Source organism: Vespa crabro, chromosome 11 (genome assembly GCF_910589235.1).
Source record: "Vespa crabro chromosome 11, iyVesCrab1.2, whole genome shotgun sequence".
In the NCBI taxonomy this organism is placed as follows: Eukaryota; Metazoa; Arthropoda; class Insecta; order Hymenoptera; family Vespidae; genus Vespa; species Vespa crabro.
In genome coordinates this window covers 92,625-114,289 of record NC_060965.1, presented here as the reverse complement: position 1 = coordinate 114,289, position 21,665 = coordinate 92,625, and the positions used below count along the sequence as shown (strand labels likewise).

The 21,665-nt window shown below is 42.4% G+C and overlaps 1 protein-coding gene across 8 annotated transcripts in view; it reads left to right on the top strand.

Moving 5' to 3' along the window:
* The window catches only part of LOC124427869 (dystrophin-like), a 222,033-nt gene extending 200,368 nt beyond the window's left edge, over positions 1–21,665 (top strand). For 6 of the 8 annotated variants that reach the window (XM_046971250.1, XM_046971249.1, XM_046971254.1 and 3 more), the window contains 11 exons: positions 15,947–16,206; positions 16,485–16,643; positions 16,860–16,996; positions 17,108–17,312; positions 17,475–17,560; positions 17,653–17,980; positions 18,072–18,183; positions 18,388–19,026; positions 19,141–19,255; positions 19,535–19,624; positions 20,233–21,665. In XM_046971250.1, the coding sequence (XP_046827206.1) occupies positions 15,947–16,206; positions 16,485–16,643; positions 16,860–16,996; positions 17,108–17,312; positions 17,475–17,560; positions 17,653–17,980; positions 18,072–18,183; positions 18,388–19,026; positions 19,141–19,255; positions 19,535–19,624; positions 20,233–20,333 (2,232 nt within the window). In that variant the 3' untranslated portion in view covers positions 20,334–21,665. Of the gene's footprint in view, positions 1–15,946; positions 16,207–16,484; positions 16,644–16,859; positions 16,997–17,107; positions 17,313–17,474; positions 17,561–17,652; positions 17,981–18,071; positions 18,184–18,387; positions 19,027–19,140; positions 19,256–19,534; positions 19,625–20,019; positions 20,032–20,232 lie in introns of all 8 variants that reach the window. The other 2 variants (XM_046971252.1, XM_046971253.1) reach the window with 2 other exon arrangements.

Genomic DNA, 21,665 nt, shown 5'->3' with positions numbered 1-21,665 from the left:
GTTGCGTTCGCACGCGTTACATAGGACCTAGACCCAGTTCGCGTTCCTAGCGCGACTCTACTAGCGCACCGAGCTTTTCTATCGTTTCTATCCACGAAGAGTGCTCCTACATACGTTTCTACGAGAGTCGTTGGAACGTGGGACTTGAATGTAAACATGGTCGAACGTCCGAAAGGCACGTCTCGAGTTGCTTTTCTTACGTACTGGCACAATCATCGTAAAAATAGATAGACCTCCCGAGGAAGAAGTTTTATTTCCGTTCCGTTAGTATCGCCCGAGCGATTCATACACTTGCTCGAATCTCTTTCTACTTTTGACCATCGTTTCTAAATAACATAGATATCAATTGTCCCAGCTTGCAGAGCCAGGCACGTTGCCTCGATAGAACGAACGTCCGAGTCATTGAATGCATCTTCTCTTATCCGGCTCGAAGAAGAAAAGAGCGTCGAAGAGTAAAAGGACGGAGGAGGCATGCGAGAAGCATGCGAGCTCGACAAGTTGAATCGTTTGACCCATTTCTCATTCATTCTCGTTCGTGTCGTTTCGCAATGTGCTCCGCAAGCATAACGGTCCGTCTACCGTACTTTGCCTCGCTAAGTATAATTGTATCTTCTCGAATTCGCGCATATTTCATTGATTCGTTGTTCGTTGAAAAACAAAAAGAAAAAAAAGAAAACAAAAGAAAAAAAAGGACAGAATAAAAGCGTCCGCCATGCGTTATCGCTTAGTAAGGATCGATCGGTCGGAGAACGAGTCACGGTCGAATCGTTCTAGAACGTCACCGACCACCGCTCAACGATGAATCATGGGTAGATGGGTAGTTGGTGTGGGTGGCGTGAAAGAGGCAGACGGTTCCAAGTATATCCTTTAAATTGTTTTGCCTCGTGCCGTTTACGAATACATCTCCGCTGCCACTTCTCGAGCCACTCTGGCAAAGTTCCTATCTACCGGTATATTCGGCGAACCGAGTATTTCTCTCTTCTCGTTGAGAAATACAGAAGCGTCGCGACGAGATTCCGTCCTTCCTTTTTCGTCGAGACTCGAGCTCGGATTATTTCGAAGCGCGCTTGCTCTCTCGCGAGGCGCGCAATCGCGGCCGCATTCGTTTTGCGACGCATATGTAAAGACACTTTCGAAGCATCGTGTATGCACGCGCTGCTCTCTCTCTCTCTCTCTCTCTCTCTCTCTCTCTCTCTCTCTCTCTCTCTTACGCGCGCACACAAGTATACCCTCTTTACTAAATTCCAACGAAGAAAAGACAAAGGAAGAGATTGTACCGTGCCAAGCCACGACTCACCGTCACGATTCTCTCTCCTCTATCTTCGTCTTGAATGAGCAAAAGACCCTGACGCACGCACACGCGTATCTACCCACCCACCCACCATTGGAATCTTAATTACGTTACGATCCTTCCGTGGCACTCGACGGTACGTCGCTTCTTTCCTAGCCAGCCGATCTATCGATCTAGCGATCGATCGATCGATCGATCGATCGATAAACCTTCTACTCGGTACATTCGCCATCACTTGAAACATTTATTTCCATTCACCTCGGTCACGAGGAAACGTAATCAATTTCGGAGAGAACGCTCGAGGCGAGCTCTTTTCTTCGAACCTCCGAGAAAGCGGATATTGTCGGATTAATTTGATTGAACGATGCATAAGAATCGGGTCATCGAATCCTCCCTCGGTTTCGTTGGCGTTTCTACGAACTAGCGCGAACTTTTAATAATCTCTCTCTCTCTCTCTCTCTCTCTCTCTACCCCTCTCTATCTAGCTGTCTCTATCTTTATCTCAGTGCTTTCGTGGAATCAGCACTTTGAAAGCGTTGCGAGTTAACCAAGCTGGACAAGGTTTTCGTTTATACGTATCTTAGATTTTTCGTAGCACGTCGTTAAGCGGAAAAATTTCCAACGTTGGTATGGTCAATCGGCACGATCGAAACGAGGTTTACGAAAGTCGCGTTACTCGTACGCTATGATATCGTCTTCCCGATATAGCTTCTATCGTTTTATTCTTTCCAGATCTAATTGCCCGTTGACCCCCAGTTGGTCACTTTCCACTTCCGTGGACTACCGAGCTTCGTTTAAATTGATTGGATTAAGTCCGACGCGGTTAAAGAGCATCGTTTCGAGTTCGTTCGCGATCATAAATGGCTCTACTGCTAATCTCGCTTGCAAGTTGCTCGCTAACACGATTGCCGCCCTCTTTGTCGTTTTAAACAATTGGATCCATCCTAACGAGATCGTTGTCTTTTGTCGTTTCTTCGCGATTACGCAAAGAACGCTCTTCCATAAGGATATTTTTTCACGATCTAAACGCTAACAACGATGCGATGCAACGTCCTACTTATTTTTATATTTTCAAGCAAACGATTATCGTTCGGCTTTGATCAGTTTCTAAAAATGGTGCATAAAAGGGAAATTGAAGATTCGTTCGATACCGTTTTTCATCGATCGATAGCTCGATGGCATCGTTCGATAGTAAAACTGGCATATGCCGTGAGAGAAAATACTCTTCCTACTTTTTCCCAATCATGACACTTTTTTAACGAGAAACGAGCACGCTGCGAGCATCCTTGTACGCTTTCGTTCGCGAAAAGGTTTTATCGCGATGCAAGGTGCAGCGACTCGTATCCTGCGCCTCTCGAGGAACACTGGTCGTTTTATCGTCGCACGTGAGTGCACACGTGTCGCATACACACATGCTTCCACTGTGTGTGTATCTGTGTATGCGTATGTATACGTGCGTGGATAGACACGCACGTACGCGGCACATCGAATCGAAGATATGCGATTTTACGACTCGACGACACGACTCGACGACTCTCAACGACCTCTTGTCGAGCCCTTCTCTTTCCTTCTCTTCGCACCTATCTCATTCTTCCTTTTGCTATATCCGAAGAAAGAGAGAATATATCTAAATAAGAAATGTAAAAATGTTGAGACTTTCGGAGTTGCATTTTTTTCTTTTTCGATGGGTCGACAAATTTGTCGTCGATCAACCAACCAGCGTGAGTGCGTGTATCGAGTTACCGTCATAACCGATCGCGTGTACTTGCATGCTAGGAGAGGCTTCCTCTAAACCGTTTAGACTCCCTTTCCACCGTCTCTTATAAGCATGCTACGAATGATAGGTCTACGTGTATTAGTTCATAAGAAAGAGATATTATTAAAATCATAGAGTAGGAAATGAATTTTCTACTAGTTACTAAAAGTATAAGAATAAAATAGATTATTTTCGGAAATTCTTGGAAGAAGAATACGGCAGGAGCGTAATATTTGGTAGTCGCTAACGCGGTTTACGAACGAAAGAGTCGGGCTAAAGAGAGATCGAATCTCTTTTCACTTTTCGCATGCAGTGAAAACCAGTTTCGCGTGGTTACCGCTATATCAGCGTATAGATTACGCTTTATTATTTCCTGCTACGATCGGACCTCGCTGTTATCCTCTTTGTACTCTCGCAGGATAGAAATTCCATGCGGTGCGACTTTAAGCCGAGCGAGAACGAAGCCAAGCCCAGACGCGTTTAGTTTTCGCATCTCTTTTTCTTCCATTTCTTTATAAATATATCCTTGTTAAAAGTGTTTACGAGATACGACTATCGAGTACATACGTTTCTCGATGTTTTTCTTTTAATCTTTGTTGGCACGTCCAAGCGCAAGCTCTTTTTTTCTTTAATTTTTTTTTCTTTCTTTTTTCTTTTTTTCAACATATTTTCCTTCCTTTGTCTCTACGTTCGCCTATTAAAAGCAACGAAATCGGAGCAAAGCTTTTCGACAACGCCCGCGTCGTCGTATTCTCTTTCACGGTTAAACGATCCTACTAGCGTTATTCTCTATTTTGAAACAGCTATCGTTTCGCTAGCCTCTCTCTCACGCACGCTCCTTTTATCTTTAGCCTTCGATGTTAGGCACATCTTTTAATTACATCTTCTTGAAGCATGCCTTTAATTAGGCAATCTCATTGACAGAGTCCATTATCATTATATCTTTTTACAATCTTTACAAGACTTTTAATCTTTCGACGAATAACCGGTAGTACCGAATTATATCGAATGAACCAAAATCATCTTGATCGCATAAAAAGAGTCACCGGATGAAAAAACGTTCCTCTTTTCATGGTCACCTTGTATGAAGAAACTCTTTCTCTCTTTCTCTCTTCTCCCCTCTACGTCTGTCCCCTCTATTACAAAGAGGAGGACTCGTGGTAGGGCTTATCTAGCGTGTAGGTTGACACCGCGTTAACGAACCGACACAGGGCACGAGAGAGAGAGAGAGAGAGAGAGAGAGAGAGAGAGAGAGGGAGAGAGAGAAAGACAGCTTGGTTGTACGTGCTCTTTCGTTACTTCGCTTCAGTTCACTCGCGCTTGCCAACGTGCGTGCACACGAGATAGCGTTCGGCTCCAGGCCATCAACGAATATTTATCTCATTGGATTTTCTTACTCGTTTACGTTTTATAGCCATTCGAAAAACGGGAGAAAATAGAGTCAAGTTGAAAATTTTCATCCATGTGCATCAAAGAAAAGACGCGCAAACAATCGCAAGGAGCACGCGCGACTGTTTTCGATGGCTTTCGAAACGATTGGTGGATACGCGTCGAGTGCTCGTCGCTCCTCTTCGAGTCTACGTGTTTGAGAAGAGTACGAGAAGGAATTCTTAAATCGTCGTCGAGTCACTCGCGATCCGTAAGATCGATAATCGCATAGAGAGTCGAGCGGTCTCGGGTCGAAGACGGTCAAACTAGAGAAATTTTTCTCAAGGGAGAAAATGACGAACGCATACGCGGAGTGGAAGTTCTTCTACGATTTACATAAAGTGCGAATCGGCTGTTATAAGAAATAAGCGATAAGAATCGGCGATCTTTACTCGATGATTTCGAAAACGAGTGGACGTAGCAAAGTTGGAGAAAAAAAGATAAAGAGATTTAAAGTCGGGTCAATGTGGATTGACGTGTCACGGTGATCAATAATTTCGAGAATGGAATTGATGAAGAATAGCGTGACCGATAGCGTGTTGCCTCGTCGGGGGACCGGTATAAAGGATTACAAGATCGAGGAAGGTGAAGAGGACGAGGACGATGGGGAAGAGAAGGATCGTCGAGACGAAGAAGATCGGACCTCTCTTAAGATCGATCTCTCGATGGCCGAGCAGTTTTACTACGAAGTTATTTCGTCCTTCGAGCAAGAAGAGGTATTATTTTTCATGAATGATTTTTCTCGAATTACGAGTCGGCGAATAACGCCGATGAGCAACTTTCGAGATGGCTAAATGTGTCGTTATTACGCTAAACGTAACAACGCCATAGATCTCAAATAGATCGAAGAAACTAAAATGATATGACGTGCGAAAGATATTTCGAAATGAGCTCGATAAAGTTTCGATGAATTTAAAAATAAAAAAAGCTTTGTGGAAAAAGTAATAAAATTTAATTTCAATTAGGTTATAACTAATAACGGCGTAGCTCGTAACGGAGAGCGCGAGACGAGCGATTATTATTCGAATAAAGAGGGGACGGGATTCGACCTGTCGTCGTTTCCCCGTAATCTACGAAATTGATTGCCAGCATTATGAATAATCTTGGTGGTTGGCTGGACCCGGAGGTTGGCGTCCCTTTTATCTCGAATACGAGAGCGGAATCTCGTACGTTGGGACGGATCCGGCCGTCGTCGGCCTTTTCCCTCCTCGATCTCGGGATGACCGCCTCTCCTAGATCTCAAGGCGAACCAGTTGCCCGATAAAACGACGCAATAAATATTGTTAGTTAATAGGCTCCCCTTAATAGGATCACCGTATTAATTCTTGCCTGTAACAAAGCCTGTTCACGCCCATCCTCGAAATTGAGTCACCTTTTCGAGTCATTTCACGTACTTTCGACTATCTTATATTCGTCCTCCTCTTTTTCTACCCCCCCTCCCCTTTCTCACCCGCCTGCCCAACGATATGCATAACTTTCAACGAAAATGCATAAAATTCTCGATTACTCGATGAAAGTATAACGCGGCGACGCGCAAATGTCGAAATATCGAATAAACTCGAAGCGTAATTCGCTTGGTACAAGGAAATTTCATGGAAATATCTCTTAGCGTATTGGAATACCAGAATCGATGGTTATCGAAAACGATTATAAGGAATATTTACAAGGGACTTGCCAGTTTGACACACATTTTTTCTTTCGTATCAGCAATTTCTCTTACCCGTGAAATTTCCTTGGCGAATTCTAGATTTTATGACGGTACGTCGCACCTGCTGTATAACAACGTCCATCCTCGGGATAGCGTTAAAGTGCGATTTAATTATTCCCCAGTTCCGTTATCGTTATTTGCATAATAGTTTTTAATTAGAGAAATGCGAATGGACGAAACCATTTCGTATCGATTCTCTCTGCGTTGTCCTCTCCCTCTCTCTCCCTCCCGTACAGTGATCATTCGAGCTAAAAGAATATTTTTCTACGGTCGAGTCGATAAATTTGAATGAAATGATAAAAGATATATATATATATATATATATATATATATATCATCATAAATCATAATAAATGTAATATTCGTTCAACAGTGGGGACACGAATCCCGCTGTACGCGCGCGGATTGTGCACGCTCGTGCACGAACGGTTACACCTTCTTCGTCCGCGTTATCGTGCACTACTGGCGCATATGCCACCTACGGGTTGCAACGCGACAATTCGTATGACCATCGTCGCAACGGATCGAACCAACCTTTCTCGTGGCCAGAAACACGTATACCGAATGAATTTCCTCTCCAAATATTCTAAAGTAATGGTCTCGCTGCGCTAAAGGTATATAGAATTTAATGCCGTAATCGTCCTCGTATAACTGTAAATAATTAACTAAGCTATAGTCGGCTCGAGTACCGAGGGATTTCGGGCGCAGCTGCAATTACGAATATCGCCTCGACTCGTTCCCTCGACTCGTCGTCGGAGCAAGAGAAAGAGGAGGAGGAGGAGGAGGAGGAGAAAGAAGAAGAAGAAATAACTTACAATTAGTCAAAAGTAATAATCAACGTCAGCATAATTGCGTCTGGCCATTTGGTGAGGTATATCGAGGCACGATATATCCGCGCATTGAACATAATGGTGATTCCAAAAGGATTCTCTATTATTATTATTAGAACGTCATGGATCGATGTTATTTCGAAAAATTCCTCCATCCCGAAGCGTAACGCGGCAAGTACATTTTCTTTTCGAGCGTAGCTATGTTATTCCAAGCGTAAAAATGGTAAATACCACGTTTCTCTTACCTTATCGAGGAAAACCTTGAAACAACAACGTCGAAAAAGAAAAATCGTCCGAGCAAATAAAACACAGTTGCCCGTTAAAACAACGCATCCTTCGATCCGTGGGAAGAACGTATGCGCAAGACCGTCCTAGAATCCTCATCTCAGACCGAGCCGTTTTTACCTGGCGGACGATCAACAACGCACGTCGCTAAAACGCGTCACGAGTGACATTTGCTTTTTTCGCATCCATTTTTCGCATCCATTTTTCGCTTTCTTGTGAACGCGCTACGCCCTCTCTCTCTCTCTCTCTCTCTCTCTCTCTCCGCGACTACGAGAACCTACGAGTTGGCAAAAGGTTGCTCCATTAAGGGCCGAGCGCTGCCAGTTTATATCGAATAATACAATTACGAGGGCGACGTTCGAAGTAAGTGCAGTCTGCGAAATACAATAGAGTCCCAACTACTCGAATGTCAATTATCCCCGTAGCATCGATGGCAGCGATGTCCAACGAAAAGAAAAAACGTACCGAGAGTGAAAATGAGTTTTTTCTCTTCATTTTTCTTTTAACTTACAAAACGCGAGACTCTGTTATCTGGCTACTTTAGATCCTTATCGTACTCTATGTAGAACGAAACGAAAATATAAAAGTAAATAGCTATATCGGGAGAACGTCAACGATACGAAAATTGCCCGTCGGTGTAATCGTCTCTAATCCACTCCGGGCAGGAAGCACTTTTCTTTTCGAGGCATTTGCCAAAAAAGAAAAAAAACGAAATGCTCCGAGTCAATTTCGTTCTAGCCTTACTGTTACTTATGACGACGAGACAAGAAATCGAGGCAATTGTAATCGATTATATCTTTCGTCGATTAGAACGTGGAAGATTAATCGTTGCAAAACTATTCTTTCAACTTTTACGTCTTACTTCATTGGACGCGTTCAATTATTCGCTCGAATTATAACCGCTTCACACATATATCATTTCGCATAATTTACCTCTTTTCGTCGTTCCGAAAATGTATAATTCATAGGATAAGTATGATGTGGTATAATTTATGAGAAAAATTGATAATTAATCGTGAATCAAGAGAAAAGGTCGACGTATTGTCGAGCGGTCGAAGAGTACAGAGCCGAGAAGAGACCACGATTGGATAAATATCAAAGCGGGTTTTAATAATCGACGCTTCCTTTATCAAGAGTACATAGTCCTCGTTGACTCCTCTATCGTTTGGCACACATATACCTAAACTCTATATGCGAGAAGGCTAGAGCTTAGGCAGATATTATAGAAACGGACAGCTGTGCCAAGGGTCTCGCATTTCAAATGGCCTTTCACCTCGTCTTACGCGGTTACCACGAGATCTAGCGGTAGCCTACTATGAGATTTAGTTCGAACAACGAACTAAACTCTTGCACGAGATCCATTTCAAAATGGCTCGTTAGAGCGAGTTACATGGTTTTACAAGATGCATCAAGATTACGTATCATGCAAATATCGTAACATCTGCGTTTAGATTCCATCTTGTATTTGCCGGCGTAACTTCCATCGTTGCCCCCTTCGGACGATGTACATACGTACATGTATATGGGAGAAATTGCTCTAAATAATACAGAAGATGAACATGGAATAAGAATGGAGAAGGGTTAAGCGTCCACTCCATTCACCGTCGCGTTACTTTTACTTTTGCTCGCGACCTGTTTCTGCATCGCCAACGACAATCCCCTCTGCGTGTGCTTTTCCTCAAAATATTTTACATGCGACTCTGCAAACCTCCTTCCGAAAGTATATATATATATATATATATATATATGCACTATTTTCTCGATCCACTTTATTATTTCCCTTTCCGTAACGAAAACTTTTCTCCCTTTTTCCCTCTTTCGTTAGAGCGCAGAAACGCTTTCTGCGTAATTTCCGTTGAGTCGACCGGCGTCGAGCTAACTGAACCGAACTGGACGGCTTGGAAAAAGGTGGAGATCAATGAACCGTGCGCCGTCGCTCGATTTAGGCAGCGGGGTACCGATCCTTCAGCCCCATTCATCATGGTCGTCTCGAGGTCGAAACGAACGAGAACGAGCCTTTCTCTCTTTCTCTTTCTCCTTCTTCTTCTCTTTCTCTTTCTCCCGGAGCTCGTGTACGAGCCAAGAGGAAGGAAGAAGGGGCGTTTTAATGGGGCAACGGGCCTCCGCTCAATGGGAAAATTGTACCGGAAGTCTCCGTGCGCCGTGGAACGAGTTCGTTCGTTCGTTCGTTCGTTCGTTCGTTCGTTCTACCGGCAAGGGGTTAAAGGCCCATTAAGTGCGAAACAGGACTCACGTAAGTACGTACGTATGTACGAGAAAAGTCTCTCGAACCGGGTCACGCCATAGATGGACAGAGCGTAAATTCTAAAAAGAGTGTTTTTTCCTTCTCACGATATACCCAATTGCGATTCAATCCAAGTTCCATATTTTCAAGTGCTTAACGATCAAATTACCTAGCACGACTAGCCTGAAGACGATTTAACAAAACCGACGATCGTTAACGTTCTTTCTACTTAGCCGTGAGAGTTTTAATTACGTCAATAAGAAATGGCGCCTGGCTCGGCGAACGCCGCATTTATAGCGCATTTCGCCTTCTTCGAGGAGGATTCTTTATTCGAACTCTCTTTCCAACTTTTCTTTTCTTTTCTTTTCTTTTCTTTTCTTTTCTTTTCCTTTCCTTTCCATTCCATTCCTTTCTTTCTTTCTTTCTTTCTTTCTTTCTTTCTTTCTTTCTTTCTTCTGCTTCCCTCGTAATAAGGAGAGAATCTCATCGCGTTGCATCTTGACCCGCTTTCGAGGTCCGGATTCTAATTTCCCAAATAAGTCCTCGCATGCGAAGGAAAATGACGAGAGTATGGCAATAAGAAGAAGAAGAAGAACAACAACAACAACGAGGATCGTAACGTGGGTGAGCGCGAGGAGAAGCACGCACGGAATGTAATTTGTTCTTCGTCGAAAGAACGCGCTTACAGCAAACGAGCCGCGATGCAAACTATGCAGGAGAAAGACGTCCGTGCAATCGGAAATACCTACTACTCGAGATTGCGCCTCTGGAGACGAGTCGCACCTTTTTCCCTCCTACCTTCTTCTTCTTCTTCTTCGTGAGTTTCCTTTTCTACTTTCCAGTTGACAAATGATCGTAACTGGCAAAGGCCTATCTACAGATTCGTAGGCAATTTATTCGCGTAACGAGAAGCAAAAACGGAGGAGAGAGAAACGATCGGCGAAGAAAAATGGTCAGACTAGTTTTCGATCGAGCTAACTGGAGTGTACTCGAATTATCTCGATTAGAGACGTCGCGTTCAACCTACGAGATTTCTACATGGTTTTTCTTAATCGCGCGCGGTCGACGATTAGCTTTTTCTAGATCGGTTAAATGAGAAAAAGAGGAAATAACGGATCTGTATCTTTCGAATTTATTTATTATTTTCGATAGGTGGTGTCTCCTCGAGCGTGCCTAAAGTTTAATAAAGTTTAATTTCCAGAGGGAACGCGGAATCTATGGAAAGTCGACAAAAAGGGGGGCGATTATTATTGCTACCGTATTTACCGACGACGCGCTTGTACTTGTTCGAACGCGCTTCTACTCTCTCATAGAAGATAGATATAGATAGAGAGCTCTTTCGAGAGGGCTCGCTTTCGAGAGACGCAGAGAGACAATTGCAGGTAATTAACACCGGAGTCGGCCTCGTTGTTCGGCAGAGAGCAAAGCCACCGAAGCGCGTCGGGCTTGTCTCTCCTCGAGCCCCTCTCTCTCTCTCTCTCTCTCTCTCTCTCATCTCCTGTTAGTCCTTCTCGGTCGCGCGCACTCTCGACCGGCCCTATCGAGGAAATTGCTCTTACCGTTTCTCCGACTATTGCTCTACGACTAATCTCCGACTACAAATCCGATACTTCGCGTACGACGCGTTCGATTCTTCACGCGGCACAAGGCGAGAGAGGTAGTCTCTTTATTTCGGTGCAGTTAAGCTCAGAGCTATATCCTACCATAGATATAAGCTAACGTGAACGGGACAACGAAAAGACGAAGAAAGTATTCTAACTGGAAAATTATCTTGAAATATGCATGCCCTCCGTCTTCACGCTTCGTGATTATTCAGTGGATATATCGCGCTGAATGGTACGTTCCTACTTATGGTCGTTTCTCTTATCATTTCTGATGGACAGTTTCCTTTCTATATCGGTACATCGGTGCCTACGCGCACATATGTGTGTGTGTATATATATATATATATATATATATGCGTTGTTATCGATACTTTTTTCTACTCACTCGATTTAAGAGAAACGAAAGAGTAAAATGCGCGAGATAACGCGCGATTATTACTTAATGCCGTTGCCTCGAGGGCATACATCGCGTCTTGTTACACGCATTGTTATTTACCTCTCGCGGTTATTCCATGCAGTTATTTCTAAGAAAGATCATTCCGCGCAACGTATATCGACAGTTTCATCGCTTTCTCTCGTACATTAGAGAGAAATACGATCGAGCTCCATTGTCGGAAATAATTTCGCGACTCGTCCTTTGTATCTATGTAAATCGTATTCGGCATGCGGCCGGCCTCGATAACGTTTCCTACTCTCCGTCCTTTCTCGATGTCGTCGAACCAGGAGGATCAGGAGGAGGAGAAATGCATCTAGAACTTGGATGTAGCGACAGCAACAATGGCAAGTTTTTATCGATGAGCCTGCATATTCGATGCCATCACCCATTCTCATGTGTGAAATTCTATCGCTCTGACGGATGTTCCACGATACGAGATGATCCGTTGAAATATCTTTCTTTTCCGCGCCTCTCTCCTCTTTATACCGTAAATGTACGGAATGTTTCATCGCTTTATGCGACCGATAGTGCGAGAGAGACAGACTTCAAACGTGCGAAATGGGATATCCTTACGAGTACGTGCGGTACATTCCGCTTGAAATTTATCGAATTTAGAAATGGAAAATATGTAATAGTGCGACGTAACGTCACGTTCGATCGATAGAAAATATTAGGAAACACGGATGGCTTACGTACGATCGACAAATGCGCTCGAATTAATCGAGTCCGAGTTCGTAAAGAAATGAAACTAACGATTACGATAAAAGAACGTCGTCGAGAGCTATTTTGCATATTACTTCGTCGAAAAGCTATAATAATAATAACAATAAACGGCGATCTGTCGTGAGATCGCCCGCAAATTCGTCCAATATTTCAGCGGTTTATGGCTTCATGAATCCTCGCGTATCGTCCTTTTTATCGTTTGAGAATGACACCGTCCTCGCGTCGCCGTCATATTAACGCTAAAAATATCGATATACTTTTATTGCGTCCATCCATGTGACGGACGCTTGAAAAAAAATAAAAAAGAAAAAAAAGAAAAGAAGAAGAGAGCAATTTTCTCTCCACAAGCGTTCGTTCGCTTTATTATATTTATACTTAATTTAATTTTGTAATAATATACGCGAAGAAAAAAGCGCGAAATCATCGTAATGTTAATTCTTTATAGCGGTCTCTTCTTCTTTAGGACACGCGCAACAACCGCGTGCGTTCCAATTTCTCTCTCTCTCTCTCTCTCTCTCTCTCTCTCTCTCTCTCTCTCTCTCCCTTCCCCCACCCGCATCCTCCGACCGGTTGGACTCTTTTTCTTTATCCTTCCTCTTTTTTCATCGTCCTTCTTATCGAAGGCCCTCCATGGCTCTTCTCTTATTTCTCTTCGTTTCGCTTCGTCCTCTAGCGGCGATCCGGCACCGCTTCTTTTTTAACGAAGCTTCGTTAATTATGGATCGAATGCACGAGAAGCCATTAACAACTCGCTAAGACGAGCCACGTTGCGAGAAAATAAGGCGGCCGTGGCCGATGCGAACCAGATCGCTGCCGAAGAGATTTCGATCCCGAGTGAGAGGGAGAGGAGTAGGAAGGAGAGTGTGATCTCGGAGACAGGGAGCGAGAGAGCTAGAAAAGGAGATGATTTATCGGCTCGTGTTTCTACTACTGCACTCCTTCTTATTTCTCTTCTTCGAATCGTTTTCAAATCGGCGCGGCGCTTCCATGAATCGAAGATGAGCTCTCTTGGTTAACTCACTTGCGTGTTCCCCTTCTACGACACGCTCGTTATTTATGGCAACTGGAAAGCTCTTACGTAGATCCGCGCGCGCGCCCATTGATTTTATAAATTAAGAGATCTTCTCGAATAAAATTCGTTCCAAAGTTGGAATCTTAGTAAAGAAAATATTAAGAGCACGAGAAGAGGAGAATAACGGAAGAAAATCAGGTTAAAAGTTTGGCAAAATATAATAGTCAAATATAATTCTCTTTGCTCTATTGATTTTACCTATTTTCTTTCGCGAGCACTTCAATCCGACTTCTCTCTCAAGAAAGTAAAGTATCGAAAATTTTCTTCGCTTCAACTTTGGATCGATCTAAGCAACTTTTTAATATTAATCTCGGTTTCTCATCGATTCATTTATAGTCCACGCTTAAATCTGGTTGACTGGGGAAGAGAGATTTTTATTGGTAATTTTAAGAGCACACCTCGACGTCTCAATTAATTCTGGAGTCGGACTTGATCTTAAAGACTTCTTTTCGAAAATATACTTTCTGCCTTATAAACTTTGTTGGCTCGATCTTAATTATTTCATTTTACTCTTCGTCTTATCGTAATTATCCGTACTCGAGTTCAATCTATAAACCTTTTACTATTCGCACATATTCGATATATCTTGTAAACGTAACGTTAATACCAATCAAATATGATCGTTCTCAAACGTAAAAATCGTTCGATACGATACTTTGGCTAACGTGACTTTGAATCTTTTCCAAGGTAAGAGCGAGATTTAAGCGAGGTTAAGGTCTAGGGTAAAATTCGTTGATTCGCGGGAGGAACGAATCTGGTGGCGAGTTTTAGCGCGACGAGCCCGGACTTATAATAGATTCGCATGGCGTGTTGCCAGAAAACTAGGCGCCGCTGACCAATAAATAACGGAAAATCGCCACGAGATTCGGCCACTATTTACGACCAAGTCCCCGCCAGCCCGCTGCTCTTCCTTTTCGTCCTTTGTCTCTCTCTCTCTCTCTCTCTCTCTCGGCCATCGAAATAACTGCATAATCGACGATTTTGTCAAAAGCGAATAAATTTGATGTGAAACGTTAAAATCATTTTCAAAACAATTTGTTTCGTTTCGAAATAAGATGGTCCAATGCGAAAAAGGACGCATATAAATATGTTCTCGCCGTATGAGTTTAGCTGAAAAATAAACTTGTAACAAAAACAATTGCTAAAGTGGTCCCATTTGTGCGCTCGATTCGAATCGGCCATCAAATTGTTCTGATAAATAACGCGCCGAATAACGTACCAAAACACAAAAGTTCGATCGACGAAATACTCCAAGACCACTCGATCGTAGGTTATATTTTAATGTAATTGCTTTATCGCGTTTAAATCAACGCGTTCGAATAGAAATTCGCACGGGACATTATCGTACATTGCAAAATCGGTTTACGCGAATTCATTTGTCCTCTCAATGTCGTGATTGCGCGAAAATGACCTTCACGTAGAGGATCATTTCATTTGCCACCAGATGGATGATATATCGTCTAACGAGATACACTCCCGTATAATCGCGCAAACGTTGGATATCGCTTAAAATTTTCCTCCTTTTCCTTTTTATTTTTTCCCCCTTCCAAAACGGTTATTATAGATGGTTCGTTGCGCATGATTTCGCTGCGATAAAATACCGAACAAATAAAGAAACGATTCGGAGGTCCTTTGTAACGGTTAATTGCCGTTAATGGACCACGGTCTATGTGCAACAGTGGATATTGGACGGCGCCAGACAATTAACTTGAATAAATTCGAAGAAGTTCGTTTCGGCCGAGGAGGAGGGTGAATACGGACGAGTGAACTTTAATTGCTTGCTTGGCTACATAATAAATGACATCGCAGACACCGTGCCAAGTCGGAAGAAAAATTACTCGACCACCCGTTCTCTCTCTCTCTCTCTCTCTCTCTCTCCCCTGACGATTTTCAATTGGACCTCCTCGACTCTACCCGCCTCACTTCCCGCGGCTAAAATCATTGAATTTTTTCCTTCGTTTAATAGATATTATTATCCCGGTGCCGTTCGATATTAAGAATCTTGCAAAAGAGTCCCTATTGATTTTACCTAACGACTTCGATGGCGTAATTACTTTCACGTGGAGTAGAACAAAGTACGCCTTCTGATTTCATTCCGATTATATTAGAGAAAAGAGGTAGGAAAATTGTTGCTTTTAAGGATAATGAAATACGTATTAAAAAGAACGGCCGAACAATGCTTTTAATTGAGTACACGGAGAACGATCCTTCTTCTTTCTTCGATATCGTTACAAAGTAATAAAGCAAGTATTTGTTCTTCGACAGATATTACTTTATTAAATTAATCCTACTCGTTGAGATGGCAGAGGGAGAGAGAGAGAGGGAGAGGGAGAGAGAGCGATGGCAAAGAGAAAAGAATGGAGCTGAAGGTATTTAAGTTAATTATGTAGGTCGCGCGTGTACTTTTTGCCTTTGCATTCACGATCATTAATCTCTCCCACCTTCTTAAAAGAATACTCCTTAAAAGAGCTTGAAAGGAGAATTAATATCAGTATCTACGTACGTCGAACGTAGCAAAGCAAGGACAAGTTTGCAATAGTCAGTTGCTAATCGTTCTTCTCTTTTCAGAAAATATGTGTCTTCCAAAAGTGTCTTGAGGATCTCTCGTCCCGCATGGCAGCAGCCGAGGCGATCCAAAGCGGTTGGCAAAATCCGAGTGATGCGAACGAGGCGTCGGAAATGCTCGAACAGTTGCAAAAGTTTGGCGAACGATTGGTACCCATTCAGAGGAACATCGAGGATACGAACGATCAAGCTAGCGTCTTTGCGTCGAGCAGCGTCATCGTTTCTCACGCCCTTTTGGCTAAACTCGAAGATCTCAATAGCAGGTACATACATACATACGTGCAAATGAACTTATCAACTAATCCTATCGCACTCGTCTCGAGTGATTCGTGTCAATGTATCATTTGGAAACTTTCCAAATTGCCCTTTCAAACTTGAGATATTACATAAATATGACATGTAATGTCATATCGATTATAGAATGACGTTTCCAATTACAATTCATACCTATCTCCTGATTATTTCCTCTCGTAATATAATTTCTACGCGTAAGATATCATCGCGCGTTAACGTTATTACTTCATTTTCCCTGTTTTCGTAGATGGAAGGTGCTGCAAGTGGCGGTTGACGAGCGTTACAAGTTGCTAAGCGGATTTGGAAAGGACGGCAGCACTCCTGGTAGTCAGGCTTTCCTTGCGAGCAGCGTAGAACTACCATGGGAGAGAGCCCTCACGCCCGCCAAAGTGCCTTACTATATCAAGTAATCTTACCTTTCCTTTCTTATTCGATCGAACGCATGCTACGTACCTTTCGCCTCCTTTAAATCTCTGCTTGATTTCAAACGAGGAATCTTTTGAAAAAAGGAAAAGAATCCTTTTGTCGAAGAATGTTCTCTCCTTTAATTTTATTATTACTTTGGCCGTAAAATATTCTTCCGAAGGAGTAATGATGAATCTAATGTCGTTGTAATTGCCAGCCACCAACTGGAGACAACGCATTGGGATCATCCGAAAATGATCGAGCTGATGTCCTCGCTCGCGGATCTGAACGAAGTTCGTTTCTCGGCGTACAGAACGGCAATGAAATTGCGCACCGTGCAGAAACGATTGTGCCGTGAGTACGGTGGTGTTTTTCTTGATTAATTAATAAACGCCGATGAAAAATATTTAATTTGGCTCGTCGTCGGTCACACTGATCACGACGATTTCCACCTTCGTTTCACAGTGGACCTCTTGAGCCTTTCCACCGCTTTGGAACAATTCGATTCGCACGGACTACGGGCGCAAAACGACAAACTGATAGACATTCCCGACATGGTCACCGTTTTGACGTCGCTCTATGAGATCATAGCGGCGGACAATCCGACTCAAGTATCCGTACCTCTGTGCATAGATCTGGCGATAAATTGGCTCCTTAACGTATACGACAGGTGAGCACCTGATAAAAAAACTATAGTTAATTAGAACAAGATAAACAAAATCTTTTTTTTTTTTTTTATCCGAAAAGAAAAGTATCGAAAACTTATTCGTCTGATCATCGTTGAAATCTCTGATTAGAAAAAAGATTGATTACAAATATATGTTCGTTTCAGCCAACGAACCGGCCAAATTCGTGTGCTGTCCTTCAAAGTTGGTCTGGTGCTGCTTTGCAAGGGCCACCTAGAAGAAAAGTACAGATGTGAGTACATCCTATTCGTCATTAGTCTAACGACGAGCGGCACGCGTCACCAAAGATGAAACATCCTTGAAAAATTCTTATCCATTTCGCAGATCTATTTCGACTAATCGCCGATCCTAATAGACTGGTGGATCAACGAAAATTGGGATTGCTGTTGCACGATTGCATACAAGTACCGAGACAATTGGGCGAGGTGGCAGCCTTTGGGGGATCCAATATCGAGCCGAGCGTACGCAGTTGTTTCGAGAAAGCAGGAAAGGACAAGAACGAGATCGAGGCCGTACACTTTCTCAGTTGGCTCCAACAAGAACCGCAGAGTATGGTATGGTTGCCTGTACTTCATCGACTCTCCGCTGCCGAGAGCGCCAAGCATCAGGCAAAATGCAACATCTGTAAGGAATATCCGATTATAGGTTTCAGGTAAGCGGACCTCTATCCTCCTATAGAGTGGTGGCTGCGTGTTGTAGGAGGATTAAAGATAACCTTCTTACTTTTCGATTACTTTTCGCAGATATCGATGCTTAAAGTGCTTCAACTTTGACATGTGCCAGAATTGCTTCTTCTCCGGTCGAAAAGCGAAGAACCATAAATTGACCCATCCGATGCAGGAATATTGCACGGCTGTAAGTAGTGTGCATATGCATATACGTACGTGCGCGCGTATATATATATATATATATATATATATATATATATATATATATATGTACATTGTATGAATTGATTCATATTATATAGCACCATATAGCATTAGAATTGCATATAATGTAATATACGATACAATCATACGATGATTGATTATCCTAATTATTTTCTTTCTGGAACAGACAACCTCGGGCGAGGACGTGCGAGACTTTACGAGAGCATTGCGCAACAAATTCAAGTCGAAGCGATACTTTAAGAAACATCCCAGAGTCGGATATCTGCCGGTACAAACCGTGCTCGAGGGCGACGCTTTGGAAAGTCCAGCGCCCTCGCCGCAGCACAGCTCGCTCAGCCAGGATATGCACTCTCGTTTAGAGATGTACGCGTCAAGATTAGCCGAGGTTGAATTGTCCCGTACGAGAAGCAATTCCACTCCGGACAGCGACGACGAACATCAGTTGATAGCCCATTACTGTCAGAGTTTGAACGGCGGTGACAACGTTAACGTACCTAGAAGCCCGGTACAAGTTATGGCGGCAATCGATGCCGAACAAAGAGAGGAACTCGAAGCTATGATACGCGAGCTCGAGGAAGAAAATGCGACGTTGCAGGCCGAATACGAGAGGCTGCGCTCCAAACAGACACCAGGATCGACTCCCGAAGATGGCCATGGCACGAGACAGCCCGATTGCGATATGATCGCCGAGGCTAAATTGTTGAGGCAGCACAAAGGAAGATTGGAGGCTCGTATGCAAATACTCGAAGATCACAATCGCCAATTGGAAGCACAATTGCAGAGACTCAGGCAATTGTTGGACGAGGTAACACTTTGCACTTATCACGTGCTCCCTTAGAATTGCGTATTACGATAATAACATTATGCTTACTCTTATTGTTTGTCTTAATAAAGAAAAGGATAACTTTTTATTTAACAGCCAAACGCATCTTCGCCTTCGAAGACGGGTACTCTACAAATTCGGAGCGTTACCGCGTCTCAATTAGCGACCGATTCGCCAGGAAAAATAAATGGCCATTATCACGATTCTCCAGGTACTTTTATCGATCTATACGTACTGTTTTAGTCTTAAACGATGTCGATTCTACAAAACCCATATTCAATATCGATAATTATTAACACTGGGCGATATTCACAACTAACACATTATTATGCCTATATTGTAACTTTTAAGTACATCGATATCACCCAATATGTGGTACCTAGCAAAAGATAGTCGATATCATTCACACGTACAAATACAATCCAAAATATTTAACGACCAAGACATTTCTTAAGTTTCTGCTTATCGCCATTGGGTATATGGTATATAGGTGGTGGAGGCTCGAACGAGGGCAGAGTGGGCAGCTTAGAGAGACCACCACCCCCGCCGCATTCTCACAGTAATCTCTTGAACATGGCAGGTTCGTTCCAAATTTCGTCATCTTCATTTACATTCTCTCTCTCTCTCTCTCTCTCTCTCTCCCCCCCCCCCTCCCCCTCTCTATCTCTTTGTAGGTATGAAAGATAATCGCGCAAAGCTTTGCTTTTCAATCTTTGGAGGCTTTGACCATTTATCAAAGTTGTCTGTCCCATTCATTGATGCGTCTGATTCTCAGTACTCTACCGTCAGTACCTATTTCTATTATACGTATACGTATACGTATACGTTTTTCGATGCACCCTGCATAATAGCAACTTTGCATGTCTGGTCAATCCTCGATAAATAATTAATAAGTAGCGATCTTTATATGCGTCGCTTATACTCCATTGAGATTTAGTGTCGCATTAACAAAACCTTTTTGCTTTCACGCTACAGCCTGGATGTAAGGTAAGGGGGTAATTAAAAGTAAATCCTTTTTAATTATCTTTCGTTCTTTCTAAAGAAATAACATTATTAACGATTATTAAAGATATTGCGCTTAAATATGGTATGCGCCAAAAAGGAAAATAACATTGTCTTACTTATATAATATATGTATATCGAATCGATCGACATTATTACTCACGTTTGTCAATTTCATTATCAAAGGTGACCTTGGAAAGGCAGTCGGGGAATTAGTAGCAGTGATGACCAGTGAAGATTCATCCAAGACAAATGGTCAGGGTGCACCACCTCCGGCTTTCAAGTAGCGAAGGAGGATGTAAACCTTTGTGCTAAACTATTTTCATCGGCATCTCGATACGCACGAAAATAGAAAAAAGGAAGATATTAGTTATCAAGCGCTGATATATCATCGGCTTTACAATATCAAGAAAACATAATCATAAGCACGAATGATCGATATCGTCAAATTTTTGGCTCTAATGCATATCACAAAAGACAAGAGCATATGGTATATAATATAAACGATTTGTCGCGTAAACACAGGACCAGGAGACTCGCCATAGTGGTTTTTTCTATTTTATAAGTTTTGATATATACCATTGTATAGCTGAATTTTGTGAATAAAGTTACTACTAATGGGTTCTTTGGCTTTGGCGATCTCCTGAAAAGTGTGAAACTTTAACTACATACATATTGATACGTCATATCATGGAAAGCAAAAAAGAGAGAAAAAGAGAGAAAGCAAAAAAAAAGGAATTCAATCGTAACGAAGAACTAATGGGAAGAAGAGAAATCAATCGTTATATGCTTGCTAGCTGAACTTACACGAGAGGAAAATATAATGAATTATGATAAGTAACACGATTAAAAAACAAACAAACATACAAACAAGCGCGTGCACACACACACACACACACACACACACACACGAACGAGTAAACCACACGTACGCGAGAATATCATTAACAATGCATGCGAAAAAAAATAATAAAAACCAATGTATCAAATTGCATATTCTATAAATCGTAGGCTATATTACATACCCATTCTGTTCACTGCCACGGGCTCTTCCTCGACATAATTGAGAAAAGACAGACATACACATCGTGATTTTGGATTGATAGAAAAGATAGAGAGAGAGAGAGAGAGAGAGAGAGAGAGAGAGAGAGAGAGAGAGAGAGAGAGAGAGAGAGAGAGAGAGAGAGAGAGGGAGAGGTACTCCATTGTACCCAATTGGCCGCGATTATCGAGTTTACGTCGTCGTTACGATGTTCATTTACGTACACATCGAAACACACACACACACGTACACAAATTTGCGCACACGCACATAGAATACACGTACATACACAGGTTGAAAACATTTTCTATTCGATAATATAAAGAACATAGCAGGGAGAAAGATAGACGTGCATTACGACTTTCGAGTTTATTTTTTATCCAGTTACGTCAGTTTTCCTATTTTTTAACAGACACAAATGGCAATGTCTCTTATTTAAGCACGCCGAATGTTACTTATATATTTAAGAGTATATCGATAAGTATCTAATTTACAAACTGACATCATCTCGTAGATCGTATTCTGATATGTAATAAAAGTTGTCTAGAAAATAAATCTGTCGTGTTTTCGGAATATA